At 35.1% G+C, this 25,079-nt stretch overlaps 4 protein-coding genes across 6 annotated transcripts; 1 reads left to right on the forward strand and 3 right to left on the reverse strand.

Moving 5' to 3' along the window:
• Positions 1-1,176: 1,176 nt before the first annotated feature.
• LOC107194617 (chymotrypsin-2) lies at positions 1,177-2,681 on the reverse strand. Its single transcript, XM_015584262.1, has 5 exons — positions 2,633-2,681; positions 2,383-2,542; positions 2,058-2,307; positions 1,781-1,918; positions 1,177-1,329 (listed from the first exon to the last, which is right to left on the reverse strand). Exons 1-5 carry the CDS (start codon positions 2,679-2,681, stop codon positions 1,177-1,179), a joined length of 750 nt encoding a protein of 249 aa, XP_015439748.1.
• Positions 2,682-5,380: 2,699 nt separating this feature from the next.
• Positions 5,381-7,343, reverse strand: LOC107194889 (DNA polymerase iota). The gene has a single exon (XM_015584601.1). The coding sequence runs from the start codon at positions 7,259-7,261 to the stop codon at positions 5,564-5,566; it is 1,698 nt and encodes a 565-aa protein (XP_015440087.1). The 5' UTR covers positions 7,262-7,343; the 3' UTR covers positions 5,381-5,563.
• Positions 7,344-9,244: 1,901 nt separating this feature from the next.
• Positions 9,245-13,396, forward strand: LOC107194886 (E3 SUMO-protein ligase PIAS3). 3 transcript variants are annotated; one of them, XM_015584599.1, is made up of 9 exons: positions 9,245-9,343; positions 10,558-10,656; positions 10,734-10,878; positions 10,955-11,245; positions 11,336-11,437; positions 11,507-11,747; positions 11,829-12,245; positions 12,386-12,823; positions 13,350-13,396. In XM_015584599.1, exons 2-8 carry the CDS (start codon positions 10,583-10,585, stop codon positions 12,592-12,594), a joined length of 1,479 nt encoding a protein of 492 aa, XP_015440085.1. In that variant the 5' UTR covers positions 9,245-9,343; positions 10,558-10,582; the 3' UTR covers positions 12,595-12,823; positions 13,350-13,396. The 3 variants fall into 3 exon arrangements, with proteins under 3 accessions (XP_015440085.1, XP_015440084.1, XP_015440083.1); XM_015584598.1 differs by lacking the exon at positions 9,245-9,343 and adding an exon at positions 9,570-9,665; XM_015584597.1 differs by lacking the exon at positions 9,245-9,343 and adding an exon at positions 10,154-10,317.
• On the reverse strand, positions 13,178-17,503 carry LOC107194888 (acetylcholine receptor subunit beta-like 2). The gene is made up of 12 exons (XM_015584600.1): positions 17,452-17,503; positions 17,122-17,279; positions 17,000-17,044; positions 16,766-16,875; positions 16,272-16,452; positions 15,778-15,934; positions 15,436-15,563; positions 15,182-15,357; positions 14,233-14,385; positions 14,054-14,166; positions 13,657-13,769; positions 13,178-13,479 (listed from the first exon to the last, which is right to left on the reverse strand). The coding sequence occupies exons 1-12, from the start codon at positions 17,501-17,503 to the stop codon at positions 13,270-13,272; spliced, it is 1,596 nt and encodes a 531-aa protein (XP_015440086.1). The 3' UTR covers positions 13,178-13,269.
• Between the last annotated feature and the right edge of the window lie 7,576 nt (positions 17,504-25,079).

A 25,079-nucleotide genomic window follows, 5' to 3' on the forward strand; every position in this document is an offset into this window, starting at 1 on the left:
AATTAATTTCATTTAACGTTTCTAGATTTTTTTACTCAGATGCAGTAGAACGTGCAGCATCCTTTTTACACCCGAAACGATTTTCGATGTACGCGATACAAGCATGCGCCATGTAATTTGGGTCATCCGCCACTTGACCGAAATTGCGATTGAAGATTTTTCTAAAGATGTCAGCGTTACACGAACTTGTATTACTATCGATTGTGCAAATGAAATAAAACTGGATTATACAATAAAAACTTTCTGTATAAATTATTTTATTCTATCCTTTAATAGTCGAGTGCGTTTTGAGGACGAAAGTTGACGTCAAGAGTTTCTGTTTGATTTCGTGGATTTTTGAGTGAATAAAATAGAATTTCTACACTCAGATCTGTTATAGTAAATACATGGATATATTGAACAGAATGAAAAATATATGTAACAATAAAAACATATTCAGAACTTATAGCAGTTATAGATAAAGTAATGCAAAGTATTTTGAAAACGTGAATATGTCAATACTTCGATTATACACATTATGTGATCGCGAGATTTTTCCGAAAGACTGACTTACAACTATGAAATTAGCTGTATATATGAAAATGTAAAATTTATATTTCATAACCATACCGTTCTCAACAAGTATAAATATGCAAGCTACTTTGTTTTTTTCTGGTGAGTGTTACACATCTCCTAAATGTTCTATCTAATTTAACGCATTAGATACTCGAGTGACATTAATTCGTGCATATGAGACGTAAAATTGGTGTCACCTTAAAAGCACATTTACATAAGCGTGGGACGTATTGTTGTATGGATACCGTAACACGCGGGGATTACTTTTAAAAGAAGTTATAGCTTTGAATTACAAGATGAAAAAATATGTATTCGTTTTAATAAAATAATGTGACTCACGAAAAACCTATACGGAACGATGCAATTTCATTGGGTATCAAATTCAGGCACGTTCGTTTGGTCTTTCGTTGAGCGTCAGGTTTCATTTTAATGACCATTTCGATGCTGTTTCTTGTTTTAGCATTTTACCGAACCACAAATGGCGTATACAGTTCTAATTAACATCCCGATTTTAATGTAACGTAATGAGAATTTTACAATTAAAAAGTAACAAATTAAATTGCAAAATCGAGACTACCAAGCAGTGTTTATTTAGTTAGATTAGAAATACACGATTTTTAATTAACTGCTCCCATCCTCAATATGATCCTTTATCCACTGGATGTAGCTGTAAACACGAGTGAAAACATCTGGACGTCCTCTTGCACAGGGTACTCCCCAAGATACCACACCGATTTGCTCCATATCAGCAACCAAAGGTCCACCAGAATCGCCCTATCGAAACATTATCAACAAGTTAGTACAACATTTATCTCATACATTTAAAAAAAAATATGACCACATATTCTCTATTCCATCTCAAAATTATAGCATCAGAAACAGCCTTATTTCGACTTTAATGTAAAATTCATAGTAAGATTTATAACTGGACAAACGCTATTCGAATACTGAAATTTCATTTTTGCCATTTACGAATTAAAATATATTTCAATTCAATCAAGTAAGAAAATTAAAAAAGGTAAGGAATTATTCCGCGTGTGTACAATGATTCGTTTGATCCAGAGTAGGTGAAACTGAATAGCACTGGCTGTTACGCACTTGCCAACGTGGTTTTCTCGGACTATAAATAAGAAAAAAGAAAAAGAGGGGGCCGCTTTAGGTGAGGGTTCCTTTGACGTGAAAGGGCCCTCTTCTCAAGTGCGCGACTAGACCTGAATGCACTTACGTGACAAGCGCCTTCACCCCTCTTGTTAAGTGTACAGATATTGTCATTGGTGATACGAAAGTTGGTATTTAAACATTGTTTTTGATCGATCACGCTCAACTCGATACGCTGCAATGCATTCGGTGTATCTCCAGGGTACTTAACACGATTCGAGTTAAAGTACAGTCGTCGTTGTGTTCCCGTTGATGGCATACGGCACAAAAAAAAATACAAAACAACTTAAATAAAGAAACAAACGTAAACGTTACTTATGCCGTGAATTGTGAAAGATTCTTACGCTGGTCGTTCCCCAACCGGACAATACTGCTGGGTAATCAATTTTGCTGAAATTTTCATTTGGTAACGCGACGGATTTCACTGTATCCCCGTACACGATGTCCTTTTCTAATTTAATCAATCCAATATCGTTCCTGATTAACGCAGAATTGTATCTCGGGTGACTAATCACTTTTTCGGACCGATACATGTCACCGCCGTTGTCTAAGGTGTTGGTACCCAGAACAACGGTTATTGCAGTATCGTTGAAGCTGAAATATCCCATTGTTATATAAAGAAATGATAAAACACAGAACTTTTTAGCAGAAAATTTTCTCGTATATTACCTTGTTAAACAATGAGCAGCTGTTAATATCCATCTTTTATTCAACACCGAACCTCCACAAAAGTGGCGCTCCTTAAAACGCAGGGAGGCTTGATAAGGATATTGTCCCTCCTCAGCTGTACTACCACCGACGATTTTCGAAATTTCATTTATACTTCCCGCTGTATTTGCCGATTTTTAATTATATTACGTGATATCAGTCAACAATGATCATTTAGTAAATGAAAATAAAAATAGAATGAAATAATTACCGGTTACTTCGCGCATTACAAAAACGGCGAAAATGTAGATGGGCAACATTTTCAGATGGCGGATTATTCTTGATGGTAACGATCACAAGTGAAGATCCAATCTGACATTCCCGAAACACGTTCGTAGGGTATTTATACTAAGTACCTTCTTAATATCCGTGTATTTAACAGACATCTGGCCACCATTTAAATTTGGGTCAGATAATACCTACGAAAAACGTTATTGCAATGTATCTCACGTACCCCATGATAGAAATGTAAGAAAAACCGTGACCGAACAAGTACCCTTATCGTTTAAGAGGAAAACGATGCTAGACTAACAAGTTACGGGTTCCCACTTAACTATAGCCTGGTAAAGATTTCAAAATTGTCAAACGTTTCAAGGTGTCTATGACTCGATAATATTGAAAAGATCAAAGAATACGGTAATATTTCTAAATCGTGACTTAAACAGAATTATAACAATATATAAGAATAATATACAAATATATTTTTCAGTCTAAAAATGAGTAAATGATCATTTGATTAAACCGATAAGCGTCACTTTGTCGAACCGGTGACTGAAAGGAGATTATTTGGAGGTCTTATTAAACGAGGGCGCGGAACAATTTAAAAAGACACAAAGCTACACAATTTATTCCATTATGGCATGACTCACCCTGATTATGTCCCATTCAGAGACGGTGGCTGGGTGATTGGCCTCATTCAAATTGTATAGTAGTAGTAGTAGTAAGAGTCTAATTCTGGCGTTATACTTGAACGCACTGCGCTTTCTGATATTGCTCTTAAATATCGCAGTGAACATTCGGATAAAAGACACTTTATCCCAAGTATTTATACCGAACGTGAATAGAAACAAATTCTTTTGGTAACTTAACATAAAATGTGAATGCAAGTAATTTTTTTGTACCACATGTCGAAATACGATCGTATTTGTATCGTATTTATTGTAATCGATTAGACGATCTTTACTACACGTTTCTAAGAAACCGAAGAGAAACTATATTATTATCAAATTGAAAAAAAACTAGAATTTTATTGTAAAAAAGTAAGTTTAAAAAATTCGGAGCTGTTCCACATGTCAGTTGTTTCTTTTATTGAAAATATTACACATTCAGGAGATATTATTTAAGAATTACTTCAAATGAAAATGGTAACCATTGAAACCAAATTGCATGCAAATTTTCTTCTTCTCTTAATTGAAAGAAGCTCTGGTTTCCTGAACGGTGAAGCATATGACTTCTTTTATAAATCGAATGAGGGACGAAGATTTTGATAAGAAAATAACTACAGGCGTACAACTTGAACTTTCTTTATTTAAATGAATCAGGGGCAATATGAACCGGCGATGGTGCGTCGCTTGTATAATGTACTGTACACGGTCAAAATCAATTTTGTCGTGCGTTCCATCCCTCCGTTGACTCTCGCGTGAAATAATCAGCGCAATTATCTGAAGAAGTGCTAACTATTGCGTGTTATTCTAATTAATGAAAAGCTTAGACAATGACAAACTTACGGGGTTTCGCAACCATTCATATTCCCCGATGCCGTGTGTGTGTACGTATAAAATATTCATGTTCTCACAACCAGAAGTTAATAGTCTGAATAGTCACCGCTTCTCCCACGCAGTACAGTAAATAAATAAACATAGAAAAAAAGAGGAATAAGGGATGGGAGAGGGGAGGAAAAAGAAACTCGCTCATAACTAATCTCTTATTCTCGCCTATTCGTTTCGTTTCGGTCATCAACCAACCCTTAATGTATAAATCTTCCGTACCCTTATATAAGTATTTTTATCGTTTACAAAAGCTACTGTTTTAGTATCACTTGCCGCTGGCCACGCTCTAATGTATGTACGCTTTTTTGTTTTTTGTTTAAGTAACCGTGTGAAAGTGAACTCGCGTATTTACGTGTGTGTGTGATAGAATAACTTCAAAATCGCGTGGATCGTGGCTCACTTCTTCTTATCCTGTGTATGCTTAATGATTCGTATGGAGCTCCATATCAGTTGCACGATACGGGCGATCGAGTATTTTCGTTTCTATGACACCCGTTATACGCATAACATAACATCGACGGTTGTAAAGATATAAACATTTCTTTTATCGTTTCAACTATGAATCAATACAATTACAGTTCAATCGTTAGAGAATACGTACAAAATCAAATGCCAGCACCCCATTTAAAACGACAGAGTATCCTTTCAAAAAGTGGTTACGCGTACTTGATAAGTTTCCATATCGTTCAAACGTGAATAGAAATACTTTTGAAATGTTTTTTTTTTTATAAAGATGCAGATGACAATGAAGAAATAGTTTTATTCCGAACATCTGTTTCGCATGATGTATATGCATTATTTCAATCTTATTTAAGCGAACATTTTAAGATCGCGCGGTAAGTGTATATTTTTGGTGCATTATGAAAGATGAATATGAAACTTACTACAAAACTCTTGAGAATACTTTCCGTTGACATTCAGTTTTATATTTTCCTTTTGTTCTTTCAAATTCACAAAACATTTCGGAACGTCCAAAATACTTTTACAGATAATGCACATTGTAAATGCAAGTTTACTCAAACATTTGTCTAATCTAAGCAATTGAAACGTCAGCTATGCCTGGATCAGTCAAGATAAATAAATAAAGAATACACATTTATACGAATTTATTTATAGATTTTTTGCTTATTTCCGTTAAAGTGATCATGATTTTTGCGGTAAGGTCCCTTTGTATTAACAAATTTGTTCGATGTAAATGCTATAGAAAATATATGCATATAGAAGCTTAATACCCCCCTCAAAAAAAAAAGTGGAAATTAATAAGACGATAGTAACTTAAAGTCATAATATCACATGGTGCTGCCATCTAATATTGTAACTGCAGAAATGTGTACAGAAAGATGGCTATGTATAGTCTAGGCCACAGAGCTCCGTCACTTATTAGCTATGAAATATTTCAGTATATTATTCGGTTTTGGTTTACTAGTCGTTGGCCATGGACGGGTGACTTCTCTTTGTATGTCAATGGGTAAAGACTTAAGAACTGCTGCATCAATTTTCGGGGACAACTGCATAGGTGACGAAGGACTGAGTCTAAGATCCGCCATTTCGTTGCTCGGAGATTCTCTGCGCCCACTCAACCACACTTCCAATCTGGTCTTCTTCGGTAGAGGTTCTATCTCACTCAGCAGATCATCATCCGCGGATTGGTTAGCAGCACTTACTGATTTTGAGATCGGAGATGAGGTGGTACTCATCGCAGAACCATCATTGCTATCCTGGTTTATACTCATTGGTGATCCAAGACTGACATCTGAAATACCTTCTTCAGAACTGATGTCTAAAACAGACTGAACAGCAACTTGTTTGCGCAAAAAAGATGCAATACTATTTCTTCCAGAAGATCTTTCTTCGAACTTTGTAAAAGCAACTCCCAAAAGAGTCAAGTGGAATGGTTTAGAGACATCAACGGTGCGGTGGAACAGTTTCATTGCTAGCGCCTGCATTTTAGCATGATCGTAGACACCAGATTTTGTGGAAGGCAGTAAATGTTTAGGTAAAGCACATTGTCGAGTCTCTCTTTTACCCGATGCTGGCTTATTGAAATCATGCTTTCTTACTGTTATTCTCATGGCAATGGGAATCCTTCCATCTTCCATGGCTAACTCTGTCAATCTTCTTAAAAGTGCTCCGAGTCTTGATTCTACCTCGGCTACCAAGGAAACGCTCTTAAAACCATCTTCTAAACCTATGGACTGTTTCTTCCCAGTTGGCTTCACAACAGTTTCATCAATACCTTCAGCATTATCTTTCAACTTTCTTGCCAAGTCCATACCCATCTTCATTTCTAAGGTTTCCAAAGGAGTTTTACGCAAATCATCCACAGTTTTTATATTATTTGATATTAGTAGTTGTGTAGTTTTTTGTCCAACACCTGGTATTTTGGACACAGACCCTATTGTGGATAATAATATAGGTCCACTGCATGGAAAGATTAGTGTCTGTTGATTGGGTTTATGCAATGACCCAGCTAATTTTGCTAGAAGTTTATTGTGTGCTATTCCAGCACTGCACGTGACATGCAACTCTTTATGGATTCGTTTTCTTATTTCTGCGGCTATTTTGGAAGCAATAATTAAACGAGCATGACAACCACATGGACATTCTTCACTTGATGGGCCAAATACTTCACCAATTGGATTTGGATTCTCCATGGAAATGCTTATATTTAATTCAGAATCATTTCCAGAATTCATATACTTTTGCACAAGAGATGTGACATCCATGAAATTATCATCAAAACCTAATCTTTCAACTAAAGGTGTAAACTGATGTAATATTTCTACTATTTTAGCAGAAAAGTGACGATAATTTGTTAGGTCTTCCCCATTCACCAAGGCCAGCCCTGGACATAACTGTACAGCTTCTTGGACAGGCATACATTTTTTAATTCCGTATTCTCTTGCCAAGTAGTTGCTTGTTACCACTATATTCTTTTGCTGTATTCCCAATGGTTTGTCTTGCAATTCTGGATGCCTTAGCATCTCCACTTGAGCATAAAAGCAATCAACATCTACATGAATTATAGTTCGTGGATGTCTTATAATTGTATCAAAATCAATGGAATCCATTGATGTCAATTTATAAATAATGTAGCACGATATTATACATAGAATCTTTATTGTACAAGTTGTGTTGTTTAGCGATTTAACATACTATAATCTGTAACAATAATAATACATAATTAGTGGTATGGAAAAAAAAAAATTAAATAATTTTCATATAGGCATTTCTAATAATTAAATTCCAATTTGGTAAAATTGATTACCTTTCTAAGGAATAAATTTATTTAAAAACAAACATTCAAATATGTCATTTTAATTTTAACAACTATGCATATTAACAAAATATAATTTTCTTCACAGCATTAACAATTTTCAACAAAGATTTTCATTAATCGGGCATGTACAGTTATATACTTGTTGGTATGTTCAATTACGAGCATACATCTAAAAAATAGGTTAAGTTATATACATATACAAAGGGTACAATATACTGACTCTAAATTACATACAACAATTTACGATTATGTAATTAACTATTACAATTTTATTTTCTTGAACGAAAGAAGCTAATGCATATTTGTAAATCATTTTTTTCCTCATGAAATATTACAACTTTCTCCAGATTAAAAAGTAAGGTTACCATTATTTAACGTTCATTCAGGAAGTTTGTTGCCGCACAACCATGCAGAATACTACAGCACGGATATATTTTTATTCGCCAAAAATCCGTTAGGTCATTGGATATACATTAAAAATGTGGCCATAACTATTAAAAATACTAATGTATCATTTGGGAAATCCGCGCCAACACTTCATAAGTTTCACCGAAGATATACGCTTTTTACGACTCACGAGTTTCAGTAGTAGCACGAAACAAAAGTATCGTAAAAATTAAACAGAAACTTATTTATAAACTGTAATGCGACTAATTTATTTTTCACATGGTAGCCATGTTTTTGAATTGTCATAGATATCTTCACATATACATATTTATAATTACACTCTGAATTTTTGTGGATATGACATATCTTAAGATAGATGCACGCATAGTCATTTTATGCTACAAACAGATTTTTTCACCAAAGAATAACATATATATGCGTAATGGCTCATTTTTATGGTATTCTCACGTGACAGTAACCAATGATATTTTTAGTGCAATAGGGAAATTATTTAATGAAAGTAGATTAGAATCTGTGATGCGTTTTTTTCCCTAAAGCGTATTCCAATTGTTTTGTTGAACACCTAGTAAAATTATATCACTGATATAGGGAAGATAAATTATTATCTATATCACTAAAGATAAAACTACCGCAAAATGTTCTGGTTTTATGTTGCATTGTGTATTCGAGTCAATTCGGGTTTCCAATGTACGACAGTGTTTTATTGTTGTAATATGTGTTTAAACAAAATTTCATTGTAATATTTAAATACTACTTTATACTTCTAAAAGTTCACCGATTGATTGGATTGTATTTTATTCATGTATATTCGTATATATGTTCTGTTAATTAATAATAGAATGTAAAATACTTGGTACGATGCATGCAATTGATTAGATGCAACATAACCAGTAAAAGCACGTAAAGATTTTCGTTATTGTGTAAATTCAATGAAAACGTGAAAAATATAAAGAGAATTTAAATGAACAACTTTAAAGTAAGATGTGAGTATTTCCTTTAACGTATTACAAAAAAAAACTAAACAATATCCACTAAAGAAACTACCCTAATTTTTTGTATTTAACGAATTATATAAATTCAAGTAAGCTGCAAATCCAGTGTAGGCAGCCATCTTGGAAAATCCTTTTTCGCATTTCGAACGAACGAAGTGTCGAATATCGATATTTGCTTCATCTTATGCGGTTGAATAGAAAATTTTATCAAAGAATTACGTTTTCCTGTGAAAGCCAGATTTTTCAGAACGATCCTAAAATTAGAACATAGATATTAATTTCGCGCCATTAAGGGGTATTATTCGGTAGCTGCGTTTAAAAAGTGAGGAAAATATAGAGACGAGTCGTGATACGAACAACTCGAATAACAAACGGGTAGGAGAATTTTTCTGTCAAAAGTTGGAAATAATATAGGCAAAACGGCTTCGCAAAAAAAATCGTCCAAGAAGATGGCGGAGACCAAAGAATTAGAGGTGAGTGAAGTATTAAAAGTGGTACAGTGCAGTTACATTACGTGTGAAATTTTAGAGAAAAGTCGGCAGGTCTGCATTGTGAATTTGCGTGGTGATATCCTAGTTATCAGCGAAATACGATTCGCGTCAGTGAATTGTATTAACAGACGCTTAATACACTGTCGTATAAGTTTGACACCATTGTTGTAATGATTACTTTCTTTTCATCGTGAAATATTGCAATCAATTAGAAAACTGTTCTCTATAATTACATTTTGTGCGTAACCATGTTCTACATGACGCATAATGGCTCTAAAGACAAACAATATCTTCACAATCATAGGTAACCTTAACTTATACCTCTTTCCATTCGAAATATTTTTAAACGGTTATCGTTATTTCCTATTCACTACTTTGATAAAGTGTTATGAAAAATTATATGTTTTGTTGTATATATATACATGTATCATCAAAAGTATAAAAACTAGTTTTTTTATTGTATGATGTGTTTGTCCTAATACAATATGGGTATTGGTGAAACAATTTCGTTTTTGTAGATTAGAAAACTTGAAGTATGATTTTTATGCCTGGTATTTTGAATTTTATTTTGTATTTTTACAATTGTTTGTAAAAATCGACATAGTGTAAAAAAATATATTTATCAGCTACTTGAGTAAAACTAACAATGTATTTGAAGATCAATTTTCTATTCATTAGTACGTTTATTTCTTTCTGTAATTTATTACATTTCTTTACCATGTAAAAACTTTAGGAAAATTGCATATACAGTATTTTGAATACATGAATATTTTAATTTTGTGATTACAGAATATGGTATTGAGTTTTCGAGTGTCTGAACTTCAGATGCTTCTTGGTTTTGCTGGTAGAAATAAATCAGGTAGAAAAACAGAGTTGCAAACACGTGCACTAGAATTGTTACGTTTGAGATCCCATCCTGTACAACTCAAAATACGTGAACTATATAAAACCATACAGTGAGTATAATATCAATGACAATACAAGTATACATTCAAAATTGTTATGTTTCAAAAATTGTTATTATTTAACAAGTATTTAAATATCCAATTTCTTTGTTCGTTTCAGTATCAAACTGAAAACTATGTTTCTTTCTTTATATGTACTATGGCATATTATTATACTTTGAGTATTATAAATGTCTTTGAATATCAAACATGAATAATTTGTTCTAATGCTTCTTTCGAAATCTTATTTAGAGCTGATCAATTGGCTGCACATCAAATGTACGGTCAAACAGCTGGTTCTGGGGAACCTCAAATCGATCAAAACATGCATTCCAGAAATTATTACACAAGGTAAATCTATATGACTTGCAATGAAATATTGAAATGAATTATATCTAATAATACTCTTGTTTTTAATTAACACAAAGGCAAGCAATCAGTCAGCAGCAACAGTCACAATCTGCAGTTTCCAGTGGGAAAGACCTTCCTCCAGCACATCAAGCATCGTTACCTCAAGCACCCAGAACCAACCCTGTGTATCAGACCACAGGATATACTAGTGTAACTCCACAGGTTAGTTTTAGAAATATTTTATGGCCTAGTCAGAAGTTCTTCTTTACTAACTCACCTCAAAATTTGAATGTTTTAGCAAACAACAAGTGCCGCCTTTAATTCATACCCATATCCACCCAAAGTTTTACCAACTCCGATACAAATACAGCCCAGAAATCAGTACCCTGTTCATCCAGATGTCAGGTTAAAAAAACTACCATTCTATGATCTACTGGGTGAATTATTGAAGCCATCTAGTCTAATGCCTCAAGGGTCTATGAGACTTCAAGAGAACTCGTTTATGTTTCATTTAACGCCACAACAATCAACAGATATAGCTAGTGCACGGGATTGTCGGGCAGGAAGTAAAATGGACTATATTGTACAGGTATTTTTTAACTAATTTGCTTCTTTCTTAGTAACGTAAAAATACCATATACATCCTTCTGATGTTTTTGCAATTGATTTTCTGTTACAGGTACAAATGCGATTTTGTTTACAAGAAACTTCATGCGAACAAGAAGACTGTTTTCCACCCAGTATTGCAGTGAAAGTTAATGGAAAGTTATGTCCGCTACCTGTAAGTAAGCTAGTAACGATATCACATTTAAAATAAAATGTTTAATTATTTTTTATTTATTCTATTCAGAATCCAATACCTACAAACAAACCAGGAGTAGAACCAAAGAGACCACCACGACCTGTTAACATTAGTCCTTTAGTCAAATTATCACCAACTGTAGCAAATCAAATTCATGTTACATGGTCGGCTGATTATGGTAGACGTTATGCAATTGCCATATATTTAGTTAGAAAGCTTTCTAGTGCAGAGTTATTATCGAGATTAAAAAGTAGAGGTGTTCGACATTCGGACTACACAAGAGGTTTAAGTAAGTAATCGTAGCACGTCTTCAAAGATTATCCATTGTTGAAAGCAAGTAATTATTTTGGTGGAATGACTTTTCCTGTAGTTAAAGAAAAACTTAACGAAGATGCAGACAGCGAAATAGCGACAACGTCGCTTAGAGTGTCATTGGCATGTCCGCTAGGAAAAATGCGAATGGCTACGCCGTGTCGTGCATCAACGTGTTCGCATTTACAGTGTTTTGACGCGTCGTTGTTTCTTCAAATGAACGAAAGAAAAGCCACATGGAATTGTCCGGTTTGCGATAAACCGGCGTTGTATGATACGCTTGTTATCGACGGATATTTTCAAGAAGTATTAAATTCCAAGAAGTTATTACCGGATGTGAATGAAATTCAATTGTTGCAAGATGGTTCTTGGGAGAATTTGGTATTGAAGAAAGAAAAGGATAAAGACAAGACCGAAACAAAAGTAGTTACGAATTCACAAGAGCATAAGATCGACGTCGATACAGTAGACCTTGGTGAGATATCTTGCTTTATTATGTATACGTGCAAAAATAAACGTGCTTGTATAAAGTTTCAATTGAACCATTTGTTTGTTATATTTATTAATCGAAACGTTATTATTTTATATGTATAATATTGTTATATAATTGTTCAGACGAAACCAATCCTGCACCTCCAAAGGAAAAGAAACGAGCTGTTGTTATTGACTTAATATCAGACAGCGATGACGACGAGGAACATACTACACCGACACAGAGTACAAAGAAACTAGCTACTGGTACATCGTCTCCAAAAAAGTCGCAAACCAGCTCTATTAGTAGTACAAGTGAATCGCCAGAGTTGATGATAATTGATTTAGAATAAAGGAATTTTTTTATATTTATTTCTAAAATAATATTGCCAAATTTTGAATGAATACATGAGACGTGTACAGAACAAAAAACTAAAAGTTCGTTAGTTCTGTGATTATCGAAGTGAAACGTTATTATAAGGATTAGTGTAAGTGAGTTCGTGATGTTTTTACTTTTGGTACTCAAAGAGAAGTGGACAGAAAATGAGCAAGAGAATATGTTGATTTTATCAGTTACAACAGGTAAACATTCTACTCTACCATGAATATATATATATGTATAATATAATATATATACGAATATATGGAAGACAAATATTTTAATACATCTTTTTAGAATTATAGAAAAATCATTACATTATGTCTCAGTAGAAAGAATAAAATCATTATTTCTTTTGCAGCTAAAGCATTTATTAATCTTGATAGATATAAGGTGTTAGGATCTATTTAATCTAAATAAATCTGAATATTGTTTTTCTCCAAATGTTGATTCTTTATTAAGATACTCTAATTGATCAGGGTTAATAAAATTGCATAGTCTATATTGATGGTGGATCTTCTTTTTTTTTTTTATAAAAGTCAACATTATGTTAAGAAATAAAATGCGAAAAATTGATACAAATAGAAGATTAACAATGTAACATCGTTGTTTCGTACAGATAAATTTGGCGTTTGTTAGGCGTCAAAGTTTATTCCTTTGGCACAACGGTTGTTACGTTCGGATACATGTAATTTCGAAGTGATATTCCAGAGAGTTGTTGGTCCACAGGTTCTCTTGTATCATATAAACTAGGAGCTTGAAATATTATACAAAGCGTTCCACCGATACACACTAATGTAAAAACCCAAAGGAACAGTCTGTCCAATACCATGGCTACGAATTTCCAATCTTCTATGACCTGGACGTGTAAAGAAACAAAAACAGAGAATTTATCAAAAAACATGGATTTATTTATTAACAATTATTCATTAAGGATTCATCGAACGGAGTTTGAAATTGAATCGGTATTAAACAAGAAAGTATCAAAAGTAAAGTAACTGAACGCTAAACAAAATCATACACTAAGTTGACTCACTTCATTATCTTTGTCCGCATCTTTTATATGTTGAGCAATAAAACGCACACCCTTCAGGGCTGATATGACCTCCGGAGATAAGTGTCTTGGCATTGTATTTTCGCTATCGGTAACTGTAATCATATTTCCATTGTTAACGTATAATGTACCCGCAGTCTTAAATGACATTATTTCACGACCGATTTGTGTCTTGTTGTATCTGTGAATTGCAACGATAGCGCTAATTCCTAACACACATTCGTTCATTTTCATTACTGTCGCACGAATATTTCCGGTAAAATGAAGAGATACTGTAAACTCATGCACGAATTCATAAGTGCACGTACGAACAATCGTGCAGCATTATATTATGATAAAGTTAATAAATGAAATTTTTCTACGGCGCAATAACGTTTACCTGATGCGTGTGGAAAATGCCGGGCGTCATCCTCTCTTATATTTTTGTATTGAGAGGTGACGCTTTCGAATCCGTCTGGACTTCCTTTCAATTCTAGCGGGTAGTCGCTAATACTGTCGTAAAAAGACAAATTTATGGTTACTGTATATTAAGTATTTAACGAATATGGAAATAATTACCTAAAATCTATTTCGTTGGTATAACCACTATCCATATATGTGTCATCGTATTCCGGAGTTGAATATGGCGTGCGACGCATCATTAGGACCCGAGGCATCCAATTTAGGAATAGTTGTCTTACCCATGGTGACATATTGTGCGTGGACGGGGATCTGTAAAAAAAAAGTTCGAATTTTCAAAGCAATTAATCAATTGATCCTGACAGGAAGAGATATTTTTCATGGTTGTCGCGTGGTGTAAGTCAAACTGTTCCGATGCATCATGGATCCAGAGTACTCAAGTCATTAATGGTTCGAGAAATCTTCAAGAGATTTGGGTTTACAAACTATTTAACGTATTTACAAGGGAACATCCTAAACCCGAAAATTCAAAAAAATTCTGAAACTTTGTGAATATATAGGGGATTTCATCCTAATTATAGTGCAATTTTTGTTTGCTGCCCAAATCGACTCTAAGGGGGTGAAATTAACCCCTAAAAATTCGGCTATTTTCCGATTTTGTGTTATAACTCGCGAACTGTAAGAAATAGAAAAATAGTTTCAAGAGGAAAGGTACCTCTTTTAATTAGATCTATTAAATATAACTTTTTTTCTATTTGTTTAAACAATTAGCAAATCTTCGATCATTTGATAGATCTAATTAAAAGAAGTAATTTTTGTCTTGAAACTTTTTTCTATTTCTTACAGTTCGCGAGTTATAACACAAAATCGGAAAAATAGCCGAATATTCAGGGATTAATTTCACCCCCTTAGAGTGAATTTGGGCAGCAAACAAAAATTGTGTTGTAATCAGAAGGAAGTCCCCTACATATTCACAAAGTTTCAGAATTTTTTGAATTTCCGGGTTCGGGATGTTTCCTTGTTAGTTAACGAGTATCGGTACTTGCAAAATCAGATCCACGAGACAATCGGTTATTTGAATTACAGTCTTGTCGCTTGTGATAGCTACCGGAAGTGAACGTTTAAGACGCATACAGTGATCCATATCGACAGAGTGACCAATATCATGGTGAACAGCAAGTATTTCCCTAAAAGTGGTATGGCCAAGGATGTCGGTGGTATAATTTCGGCTAACAGTAGAAAAAACACCGTAAGCGAGAGAAGGATGGAAGAACACAGTGATACCTGTGACAGTGAAACTTTAATGATTAATATGCGCAGAAAGAAAATTGTTCTTCTTAATTTTTTGAAACATTTACTTACTTTCTCGCCCGAGTCACTTGGCAAGTAAAAAACAAGAACTGTAAGGAACGTAATACCCACACATGGGATTATGAGGTTGACCGTGTAGAATAACGTTTTTCTTCGCATTGTAATGTTGAATGTGATGTCTGTCAAGTAAATACAATTACGTGTTTTTAGTTTTATATACACACGGTGGTCCATATGATTCATTAAGGATCAAAGATTAATATCTAAAGATAAAAAGGTTCTTCGAATTTTGCTCAATATAAATTCAATTTTATAAATTGTTACTCGAGTGTCTGATTACTTGGATATCGAGAACTTGGGAAAATGGGATCCAGCAATCGAAAACTTCCTCACCGGAGTACGGTTCTGTGCAACACGGATAATATTCTTCGTTTCTGGATGCTGGCACTTCCAGAATGTCCCATTCTACTGACAAGTAGAAGTCGCTTAAATCGATTCCCCGTTCCACCACATTGCTACCAGGTTCTTGTTTCATATGTTTCAGATCTACCTGTTGGTAAAAGTCTTTACAAATCGTTGTTTATATTAATATTATCTATTTTGTTCGCTGCGGAGCGTGCCAATCCACGTTTCCGATAATTTAAAATTGTTGGCGTCACCTATTGCGGCGTTTTCACCTATTTTTACGTTTAATTAGTAATCAAATTAATTTTTTTTTATAATAATTAAATTTAGGATACAACAACTATGAACGCAAGTCGAACGATAGTTCTGTAATAAATTGATTATTACGTTACTTTAGTTGAAAAAATATATACTGTAAATATTCGAACGTTTATTTGGTAAAACGCAGCGAATGTGTTAAGGGTTAATTTCAAAGTTGTAACCTGAGCACCGTTGTACGTCCACGAACCGAATTTCATGATGCAGGATTGTTCGTCGAACGGAAAGTATTCGACGTTAATCTCGCATGAAGATTTATAAATCGCTGGAGGCTTCCAAGAGACCTCGCCGGTGTACTTCAACGTTGCTTTTGTCATGAGCGTCACTTCGTAATTTCCGTCGGCGCTGAGACACAAAATTACAAAGTTTTGGTCGCGTTATTTCTCCAGTTACATTTTTATAGTAGCCGAATTATGGTGGGCATTACTCAGATAGCACATGACGCCTCAAAGACGCCCATTTTACGGCTATTTTAAGTCTAAGGCATCTTTAAGTCGTCGTTAAGGCGTCATTGGGCGTTATGTGCTATCTGAGTATTTTGAAGTTCTTGTATACGAATATTTTTAAAGGACTTATTATATAAATAATTAATTATATGCTGCATCGATTTGTTCATAGCAAGTAAATGAAATACGTAAGAGAAGAAAATGTTTTTTACTTGTTGTACAACACGATATCCGGCAGCCAAATATTTTCGGAAGGCACATAAAGCATTTCAACGCCACCGTATTCCTCTGGATCCCATCGTAATTTATAGTCAAACCATTTCTATGAAACAACAATACAACACATTTAATATTAAATAACAAATGTATGTCTTATTTATACGTTACACTGATCTTTGATAATTACACTACGATTTCTAACAGGAGATCGATTAAGTGAGTCATACCTGTTCTACCCAGACGTTCGTGGTCATCACTTGATTTTTCAAGTTCTATGAATAAAATAAAAAGTTATTCAGTAAAAACCATATTATTCTAGGAGAAGGAGTGTCAAAACAATTTTTTTTACCATTTCGATTAACTGTGACAGTTTTAGGCCGAGCCAAACCGTTAAGGTTTCGGTGTTATTGATAACAGGACGTATGAGTCTGTTGTAATTGGACAGTAGGTCATCGTAAAGCCTCTTTGTATCCGGATTCGCCTCGTAAGTTTTCAATCCCGCGGCTCCTACAAGAAATTCCATAAGTTTCCTAACTAAATTTCCAACTGCGAGATAAAACAGAGTCTAATAATTTCGTTGACAGGGAACAACAATACGTCCCATAAAAGGAGAAACAAAATTTTATGAATGTTGAATGACCACTGTATTTTGTCTAATATGAGACAGCGGCGGACTTACCGTACACGATGCTAATATAATTGAAAAGAATACCGAGCACTGATATTCGCATTTTAAGCCCAACTGTTTACAAATCTGTACAGGGGCGAGACGGTTACGACCACTCCCAATACAAAAACGACGAACGTTTACCCTCTGACAGAATACACCACGGTTCCACGACCTGACATTATTACGTCAGGAGAACGTTTAAAACGGGAAATGAATTCCTTGTTGAACAATAGAGAGAAACCGAATTAATGGAATACAAGCTTTCTGCATCCTACTGGACCAAAATCGATATCCGAAGTTAGCGCCACCGTGCACGCTGCGGCTCCTTATGTTATGCACCCGTCTACGCATGCTTGTCGTCGAGGTGCACAGCCATATATTCAAATTCTCCGGCCCGCCCAGTTAGAAATTGAAAACGTATTTTTTACTCAAGCGATGTTAAGTTTGACTCTTATCCCACTGAAAATTGGTTCGTGTTAATGAACAGAAATAATTTTGTTATAGGTCGAGAGAAAATTTGCAGTTTGTGACATATTTTACATTTCGTATATAAAATATCTCACGAATTATTAACTTCTTCCACATATTACCTTAATATTTTATAATACCCTGAAGATATATATATTCAACTTATTGTGAAATAATTTCACATGAATTGAGTAAACCAAAAATACTGTTCTTAAAACTGTAACAGTCATTGTCAAGGATAATAACGATCAAACGTAGATCGAAGAACTTTGCCTCAGAGAGAATTGGTGCTCTCCTTATGAGAGTGTCAACTCTCTGAATCATATTCTCCTTCAGAGATATTCAGAGATTCAGTATATTGATAATAACAATAAATGACCAGAACACCGTTAAAATCGCATTTGTTTGCAACGGTTGACACTGTATCTCGTCATGCGTACCCCTGTTAGTTCCATTTGGACTACTCTTCAGACGTTATGCTGACAGCTCGCGTGTTGACCAAGCATTCAATTTGAAGCTGAAAGAACGTAGATTAATCCCCTGTCATTGAAAATAATAATAAACGACCAGAACACTGTCAAAATCGCATTTAATTACAGAATACCACTATTTTTTCGACCGGTGGCGCCACCCGTGTCGAATCGCTAAAACTGCTAGCCAAATTATATCGACAGGTGAGTGAAAATTTCTAGTGATGGAAAAAAGCAAATATCTCAGTAATTAAGCGCTTAAAATGAACGTCCTTAATATCAAATTGTCCCTCAGGACTTAATGCATGGACACAATAGTACAAAACTCCTGAATTAGTAAAATTAGTTATGTCTGTATTACCGTAGCCCCTTATGAGGCGGCAACCCTAATTGCAAAAGATTTCGATCGCATTTACACCGCTAAACAGGCATGATTCTTCTTCGTTTTGCATTAGATACAACGTTTAAAGAACGTAGATTAATACTCTCTAACGGCTGGAAACCAGTAATTACAAGAATATTGTTAAAATCGCATTTGTTTGCAACGGTTGACACTGTATCTCGTCATGTGAACCCCGGTTAGTTCACTTTGGACTACTCTTCCGACGTTATGCTGACAGCTCGCGTGTTGACCAAGCATTCAATTTGAAGCTGAAAGAACGTAGATTAATCCCCTGTCATTGATAATAGCAATAACTGTCCAGAACACTGTTAAAATCGTATTTAATCGTGGAATACCACTATTTTTTCGACCGGTGGCGCCACCCGTGGCAAATCGCTGAAACTGCTGACCTATAATTGGCTAGCAGTTTCAGCGATTCGCCACGGGTGGCGCCACCGGTCAAAAAAATAGTGGTATTCCACGATTAAATACGGTTTTAACAGTGTTCTGGTCGTTTATTGTTATTTTCAATGACAGGAGATTAATCTACGTTCTTTCAGTTTCAAACTGAATGCTTGATCAAGACGTAACTTGACCATAGAACGTTGGAAGAGCTATTCAAAGTGAACTAAACGGGGTACGCATGGCGCGATACAGTATCAACCGTTGCAAACAAATGCGATTTTAACAATGTTCTTGTAATTACTGGTGTCCAGTCGTTAGAGAATAGTAATCTACGTTCTTTAAACGTTGTGTCTAATGCAAAACGAAGAAGATTCATGCCCGTTTAGCGGTGTAAATGCGATCGAAAGCTTTTGCAATTAGGGTTGCCGCCCAATAAGGGGCTACGGTAATACAGACATAACTAATTTTACTAATTCAGGGGTTCTGCACTATTGGGTCCATGCATTAAGTCCTGAGGGACAATTTGAGACTAATGACGTTCATTTTAAGCGCTTAATTACTGAGATATTTGCATTTTTCCATCACTAGAAATTTTCACTCACCTGTCGATATAATTTGGCTAGCAGTTTGAGCGAATTGCCGTGGGTGGCGCCACCGGTCGAAAAAACAGTGGTATTCCGTAATTAAATGCGATTTTGACAGTGTTCTGGTCATTTATTGCTATTATAAATATACGGGGATTAATCTACGTTCTTTAAGCTTCAAATCTAATACTCGGTCAAGGTTCATGCTGCTAGCGTAACGCTATAACAGCTGTTCAAAGTGAACTAAACGGGGTGCGCATCCAGGAATACCGTATCAATTGTTGCAAACAATTGAGATTTGAATAATGTTCTTATTATTACTGGTTCTCAGTCGCTAGGGGATATTAATTTACGGTCTTTGATCTTCGAATCTAATGCGTGACGAAGAAAAGTTATGACCGTTTAACGGTTTAAATGCAATCGGAACCTGTTGCAATTAGGGTCACCGCAATATACCTTGCCTATGTACGCAGGCATAAAATTCAAAGTAGAGAAACAAATCCTGGAAGATAAAAGAGACCTAATTAGACAGGAGGAATGTATCGAGAAGGAGAGAGGAGAGGTAGGGTGGATGGAACAGTAAATGAATACGTAGCAGTTAACGAATATTCTGCCCTCTTCAGCTCAATTGTTCTAACTAACAGTTTCGAACATCTGAAAAAAATGTGATTTTATAATTTTTTAATAGTAGTAGTCATAGTTATATCGTGTTTTCTAATGTTTCGATGTCATTTGAAGATGTTTGATACTGCCGATCGTCAAGAAATGTTCCAGATATTATCACCACCGACTAGGTATAGGATAGACCCCAAATAAGTATCATATTTAACTAATTTGTTTAAGCGACATGTTCCTTTTAAAGATTTAGCTCTCCAGTATAAATTCCTAAGACCCTTATTTATTATTGATTTCACAAAATAATTGCAAATATGAAACTTTTTTACCTCTTCTTGAACATTCTAATTTCATAGCCCTAAACTGGGTACCTGAAAGTATTTCATTGAATTTGTGTAAAAGATTTTACTAGTTCCTAAAAGATTCCGTGTGATATTTGATAGCATAAAAAACAATTATGCCGATACAGGGTTTCGATTTATTTACGAAACTAATCTGACCAGTTGCTGCATTCTTTCACACTAATTTTCAAGAAAATAAAACTTCTTGTATTTCAGTTAATTTGAGAGACACGTAGCTGAATATTAACATACGTTCATTATTTAATTACTCGCAATAAATAAAATTTTTGGAAGTAAATAACGTGTAAGTAAATTCATATGTAAAAATTTACCAATTGCCAGAAAGTAATTGTTCGTGCGTATTAAAATTCTTACAATAGACAGTAAAACTATTCACACTCCCATATAAATTATAAATATGTAGATGTTAATGAAAGCGGTGTATATGTATATTGTCCCACATGTAGATTTGATAAAATGTAAGGCAAGATATAAAAACGAATAAAACAAGAACATGTAAAAAGTAACATTAATAAAAATGTCCATTAACGATGCATTTAGAATAAATTGTCTTGTAGTTAAGTGAAAAAATATATACTTTTCCGTTTCATGTTTCATGACTGTCATATTTATCCCTTAACCTTAATCTGAAGCATCGGATATTTTTATTCTCGTGAAATCATATAATACACGTAATATGAATGGAATATATAACACTTCATTTGTGCTAATAATACTCAGAATTCATGTTTCATCGGTAACGTCGGGTATTGACACTAAAATGGTAACAGGGTTACGTAGTCCTATGAACGTGGGACAGAAAAAAGCATTGTATGATAGGTCTATTCTATACCTAGTCGGTGTTAACACTAAAGTGATAAAGTAGGCGTCTACTGTAGTGGACAAATACAGTTAACAGGTTAAAATAAGCAAATGATTAAATATTGATTTTTTCTCTATTCCCTCTTTCATATTCAAATAATTGTCGCATCGTTGGTTAGAAATGTTCATTTACTTAATATTATTTATAATAATTTGTATTCTTTCTTTAAGATTAATTAACAATAATTCAATTAATTACGATTCTCCAATTTTTCAAATTGAAATCTATACATTATAAAAAGGTAATAGACATTACAATTATTTATATTATTGCAATTTATTAATATTATTATCAATTAAAATTCGGTATTGACAGTTACAAAATCTCTTAAGGGTTCATTAATTGGCGCGTTTACCCTCACGTTACCGTGTCTCGTTGAAATAAACGCCGTCGTAAAACGAGGCCGCCGAGGAGTAGTCCAAATAATCAAGCCAGATGCATAAATTAATGTTGCCCGAAGTTTGACGGCCCTAAGAAGATTAGGACTTCGGGGATTTATGAGGATTAAAGGCTTGCTGTCAGACGATATTTTGATACAGCAGCGAGCACATTCTCAGGTTAAATGCAATTTCAGTCATATTATACACCTGGCCACGCGAAATAACGCCGACGGTTAAATTTACAAATGACCGTTTCAAGTTATCGCTAACAAACAATCAACAGTGCGTATGTATAGGGTGTAACAAAAGTGTTGTAGGTCCCTGAAATGATTCTCACAAATTTTTCCTTCGCAAAGACGTTATCCAAGGCTTTGTTAACGAGATACTAACGAAAAACTCCGACCAATCAGAGTTCGGCCAGTGGCCTGATTGGTCGGGGTTTTTCGTTAATATCTCGTTAACAAAGCTTTCGATATCGTTTTTTCTAAGGAAAAATTTGTTCCAAATCACCTCACGAGTAAACCATTTCAGGGACCTACAACATTTTTATTACAACATATCTTGATTCCGATCGTGAAACTTATATTTTGAAGAAATTCCCTCGATAGGAGAAACAGTAAAGCTGGATAAGCAGAAACATCCCCGCAACGGTACAATAATTAATATCGCAACGTTCCCTCGAATTTCGCGCGATTCGTTCGCGGCACGCAAATAAGTGCACTTAACCAGAAATGCGTAAGAATATTTGGCGGTGGTAGGACACCGTCGTGAAGTAAATTAGCGAAGCCTGGCAAACAGCTTAATGTATCCCCATTGGCGTATTTTTAAATTCATGGCCTGCTGCCAATAAAAATGGGCTGAGCCCGCGAGAGTGAGGCAGAGGGAACCTGGTGAAATAGGACCGGCCACAGAAAAGTTTTGTCGTTCCCCTTCTCATTCTCTTTTTTTTTTTAACTTACCCTTTTCTCGTATGCAAGTGGTTCACACCCCGGTTGTTTTGGTGTGTACACAGTGGCCAGGGCTGGTTTATGTGTCGCCTAATTAAAATTGGCAATCGGGGACCATAGTCGAGTGCATTAGCCTTCGGAATAAACATCGTTTGCTTTTGGCTGAGATTTTCTATGAGAATGGCCCCTAGGTACGTTACTAATGATCTAGGTAATGGTAACGATACAGCGAGGTAGCTAACTCAACGAAGCTGTAAATAAAGATTTAGGTCGACGAAAGGTGTCGTGGCAGTAGGAAAGTCGAAAATGTCTTTGAATGTCAAACGCCAATGGCATAAGGGTTCAAGCTTACTCGAGCCTATTAAAGGAGTTTCCATTTATGGCCTCGTCGAATTTACTTGCTCGCTATATGTTTTAACGTGGACTAAATCGTCAGCCAAGATTTATCGTAAAAGAATTTTACCCAGTAAAATAGAGCAGTAAATAGTACCACATGTGATTTACCCAGTAAATAGTACCATATGTGGTTCGGAAGATATATGTTGTCGATCGATTATCATGCTAGCGATCTTTCGTCCGGCTACCTACAGGGTGTAAGAAAAATCTTGGAGGACCCGGAAATGGGAGACCCGTGAGGTGATTTGAAACAAGTTTTTCCTTAGCAAAAATGTTATTCGAGGCTTCGTTAACGAGATATTAATGAAAAACCACGACCAATCAGAGCGTGCGTTTGCCAGCAGAGTTCCCGCGGTAACGTTGGCTACGCGCTGCGATTGGTAGCCCTCGTTATCGTGTGGACTGGGCTGGCAGACTCGCGCTCTAATTGGTCACGGTTAATATGTCGTTGTACCTAATTTTTTAGCCTTTACAGTAGGGAGATCCCTATCTAGATAGCACATGACGCCTTGAAGACGTCCATTTTACGGCTATTTTAGGTCTAAGACTCCTTTAACACGTGAGCAACTTTTCAAAATTTAGAAATTCAGAAATTGACTAATTTCTTCACTTTCATATCGTAATAAAAGATGCAAAAGCTCTGAGGAAATGTATTGTCATAACATTTTAATCGTCGTTCTAAGAGTGTATTGACAAGTCATTTTGACTTGCTTGGTAGTTCTAGTGTTAAGCCGTCTTCAAGGCGTCATTAGACGTGGTGTGCTATCTGGGTTAACTCTTTGAGGCACACGATTTTAAAGAAAATAAAAACCCTAGTTGCACAGAATTTTTTTTAATAGAAAAATAAATTATATGAAATTAAAATATAAAATTGTATGACTATGAATAACTTCAACTTTTCGAGGTGGGTTAAAATATATCCCACCTAACCCAAACCCTAGTTGCACAGAATTCTTTTTAATATATACAAAATTATATAAAAATAAAATATTAAATTGTATGACTATGAATAACTTCAACTTTTCGAGGTCGGTTAAAATATATACCACCTAACCCAAACCCTAGTTGCACAGACTTTTTTTTAATATATACAAAATTATATAAAAATAAAATATTAAACTGTATGACTATGAATAACTTCAACTTTTCGAGGTGGGTTAAAATATATCCCACCTAACCCAAACCTTAGTTGCACAGAATTTTTTTTAAAATAAAAAGAATTATATAAAAATAAAATATTAAATTGTATGACTATGAATAACTTCAACTTTTCGAGAGTTAAAATATATCCCACCATGTATAAAAAGCTAAGCAAAAGGTGGGGCAGTTTTTAACCCACCTAACCCTAAAGAGTTAATTCGAGTATTAAATATTCCCCAGTAGCTTCGACACAGTCCACTTATACACGCCTATTGTCAGCGGTCCGATTAATTCTTCGGGACACGTCGTGGAGTATTACGACTACATCAAGGAACATTATATCGCGGGGCAGCTTTGTGCGTTCTTAGCGGAGGGTTTCATTGGATAAACAGAGCTGCCGTGGCTCTGGTTCTAGTAACTCTCTGGGTTCGTTCTTCATGCGGCGATTGCAATCAGAGCTATGAGGAGCGTATTTCAGGAAACTTCGTTTCTCGCGCAATCGGACCAAAAAATCCACGGCGAATTGCGGGCGCGCCTTAAATTCCGTCGAAAAGACGGTCTTGGATCGGTGTGTGTGTGTGTGTGTGTGTACACGGATCAGTGTCGGTAACGAAACGCGGAAGAGC

Source organism: Dufourea novaeangliae, unplaced genomic scaffold (assembly GCF_001272555.1).
Source record: "Dufourea novaeangliae isolate 0120121106 unplaced genomic scaffold, ASM127255v1 scaffold8, whole genome shotgun sequence".
Classification (NCBI taxonomy): Eukaryota; Metazoa; Arthropoda; class Insecta; order Hymenoptera; family Halictidae; genus Dufourea; species Dufourea novaeangliae.

Coding starts and splice junctions, on each gene's coding strand:
- LOC107194617 (XM_015584262.1), bottom strand. CDS start 2,681: ATGTTGCCCATCTACATTTTCGCCGTTTTTGTAATGCGCGAAGTAACC. Junction 2,543..2,632: donor TGTAATGCGCGAAGTAACCG/GTAATTATTTCA, acceptor CGGCAAATACAG/CGGGAAGTATAAATGAAATT. Junction 1,919..2,057: donor CCGGTTGGGGAACGACCAGC/GTAAGAATCTTT, acceptor AATCGTGTTAAG/TACCCTGGAGATACACCGAA.
- LOC107194889 (XM_015584601.1), bottom strand. CDS start 7,261: ATGGATTCCATTGATTTTGATACAATTATAAGACATCCACGAACTATA.
- LOC107194886 (XM_015584597.1), top strand. CDS start 10,154: ATGGTATTGAGTTTTCGAGTGTCTGAACTTCAGATGCTTCTTGGTTTT. Junction 10,879..10,954: donor ATACTAGTGTAACTCCACAG/GTTAGTTTTAGA, acceptor TGAATGTTTTAG/CAAACAACAAGTGCCGCCTT. Junction 12,246..12,385: donor CGTCGATACAGTAGACCTTG/GTGAGATATCTT, acceptor ATAATTGTTCAG/ACGAAACCAATCCTGCACCT.
- LOC107194888 (XM_015584600.1), bottom strand. CDS start 17,503: ATGCGAATATCAGTGCTCGGTATTCTTTTCAATTATATTAGCATCGTG. Junction 17,280..17,451: donor TTATATTAGCATCGTGTACG/GTAAGTCCGCCG, acceptor AATTTCTTGTAG/GAGCCGCGGGATTGAAAACT. Junction 14,386..15,181: donor GTCTTAAACGTTCACTTCCG/GTAGCTATCACA, acceptor TTTTTTTTACAG/ATCCCCGTCCACGCACAATA.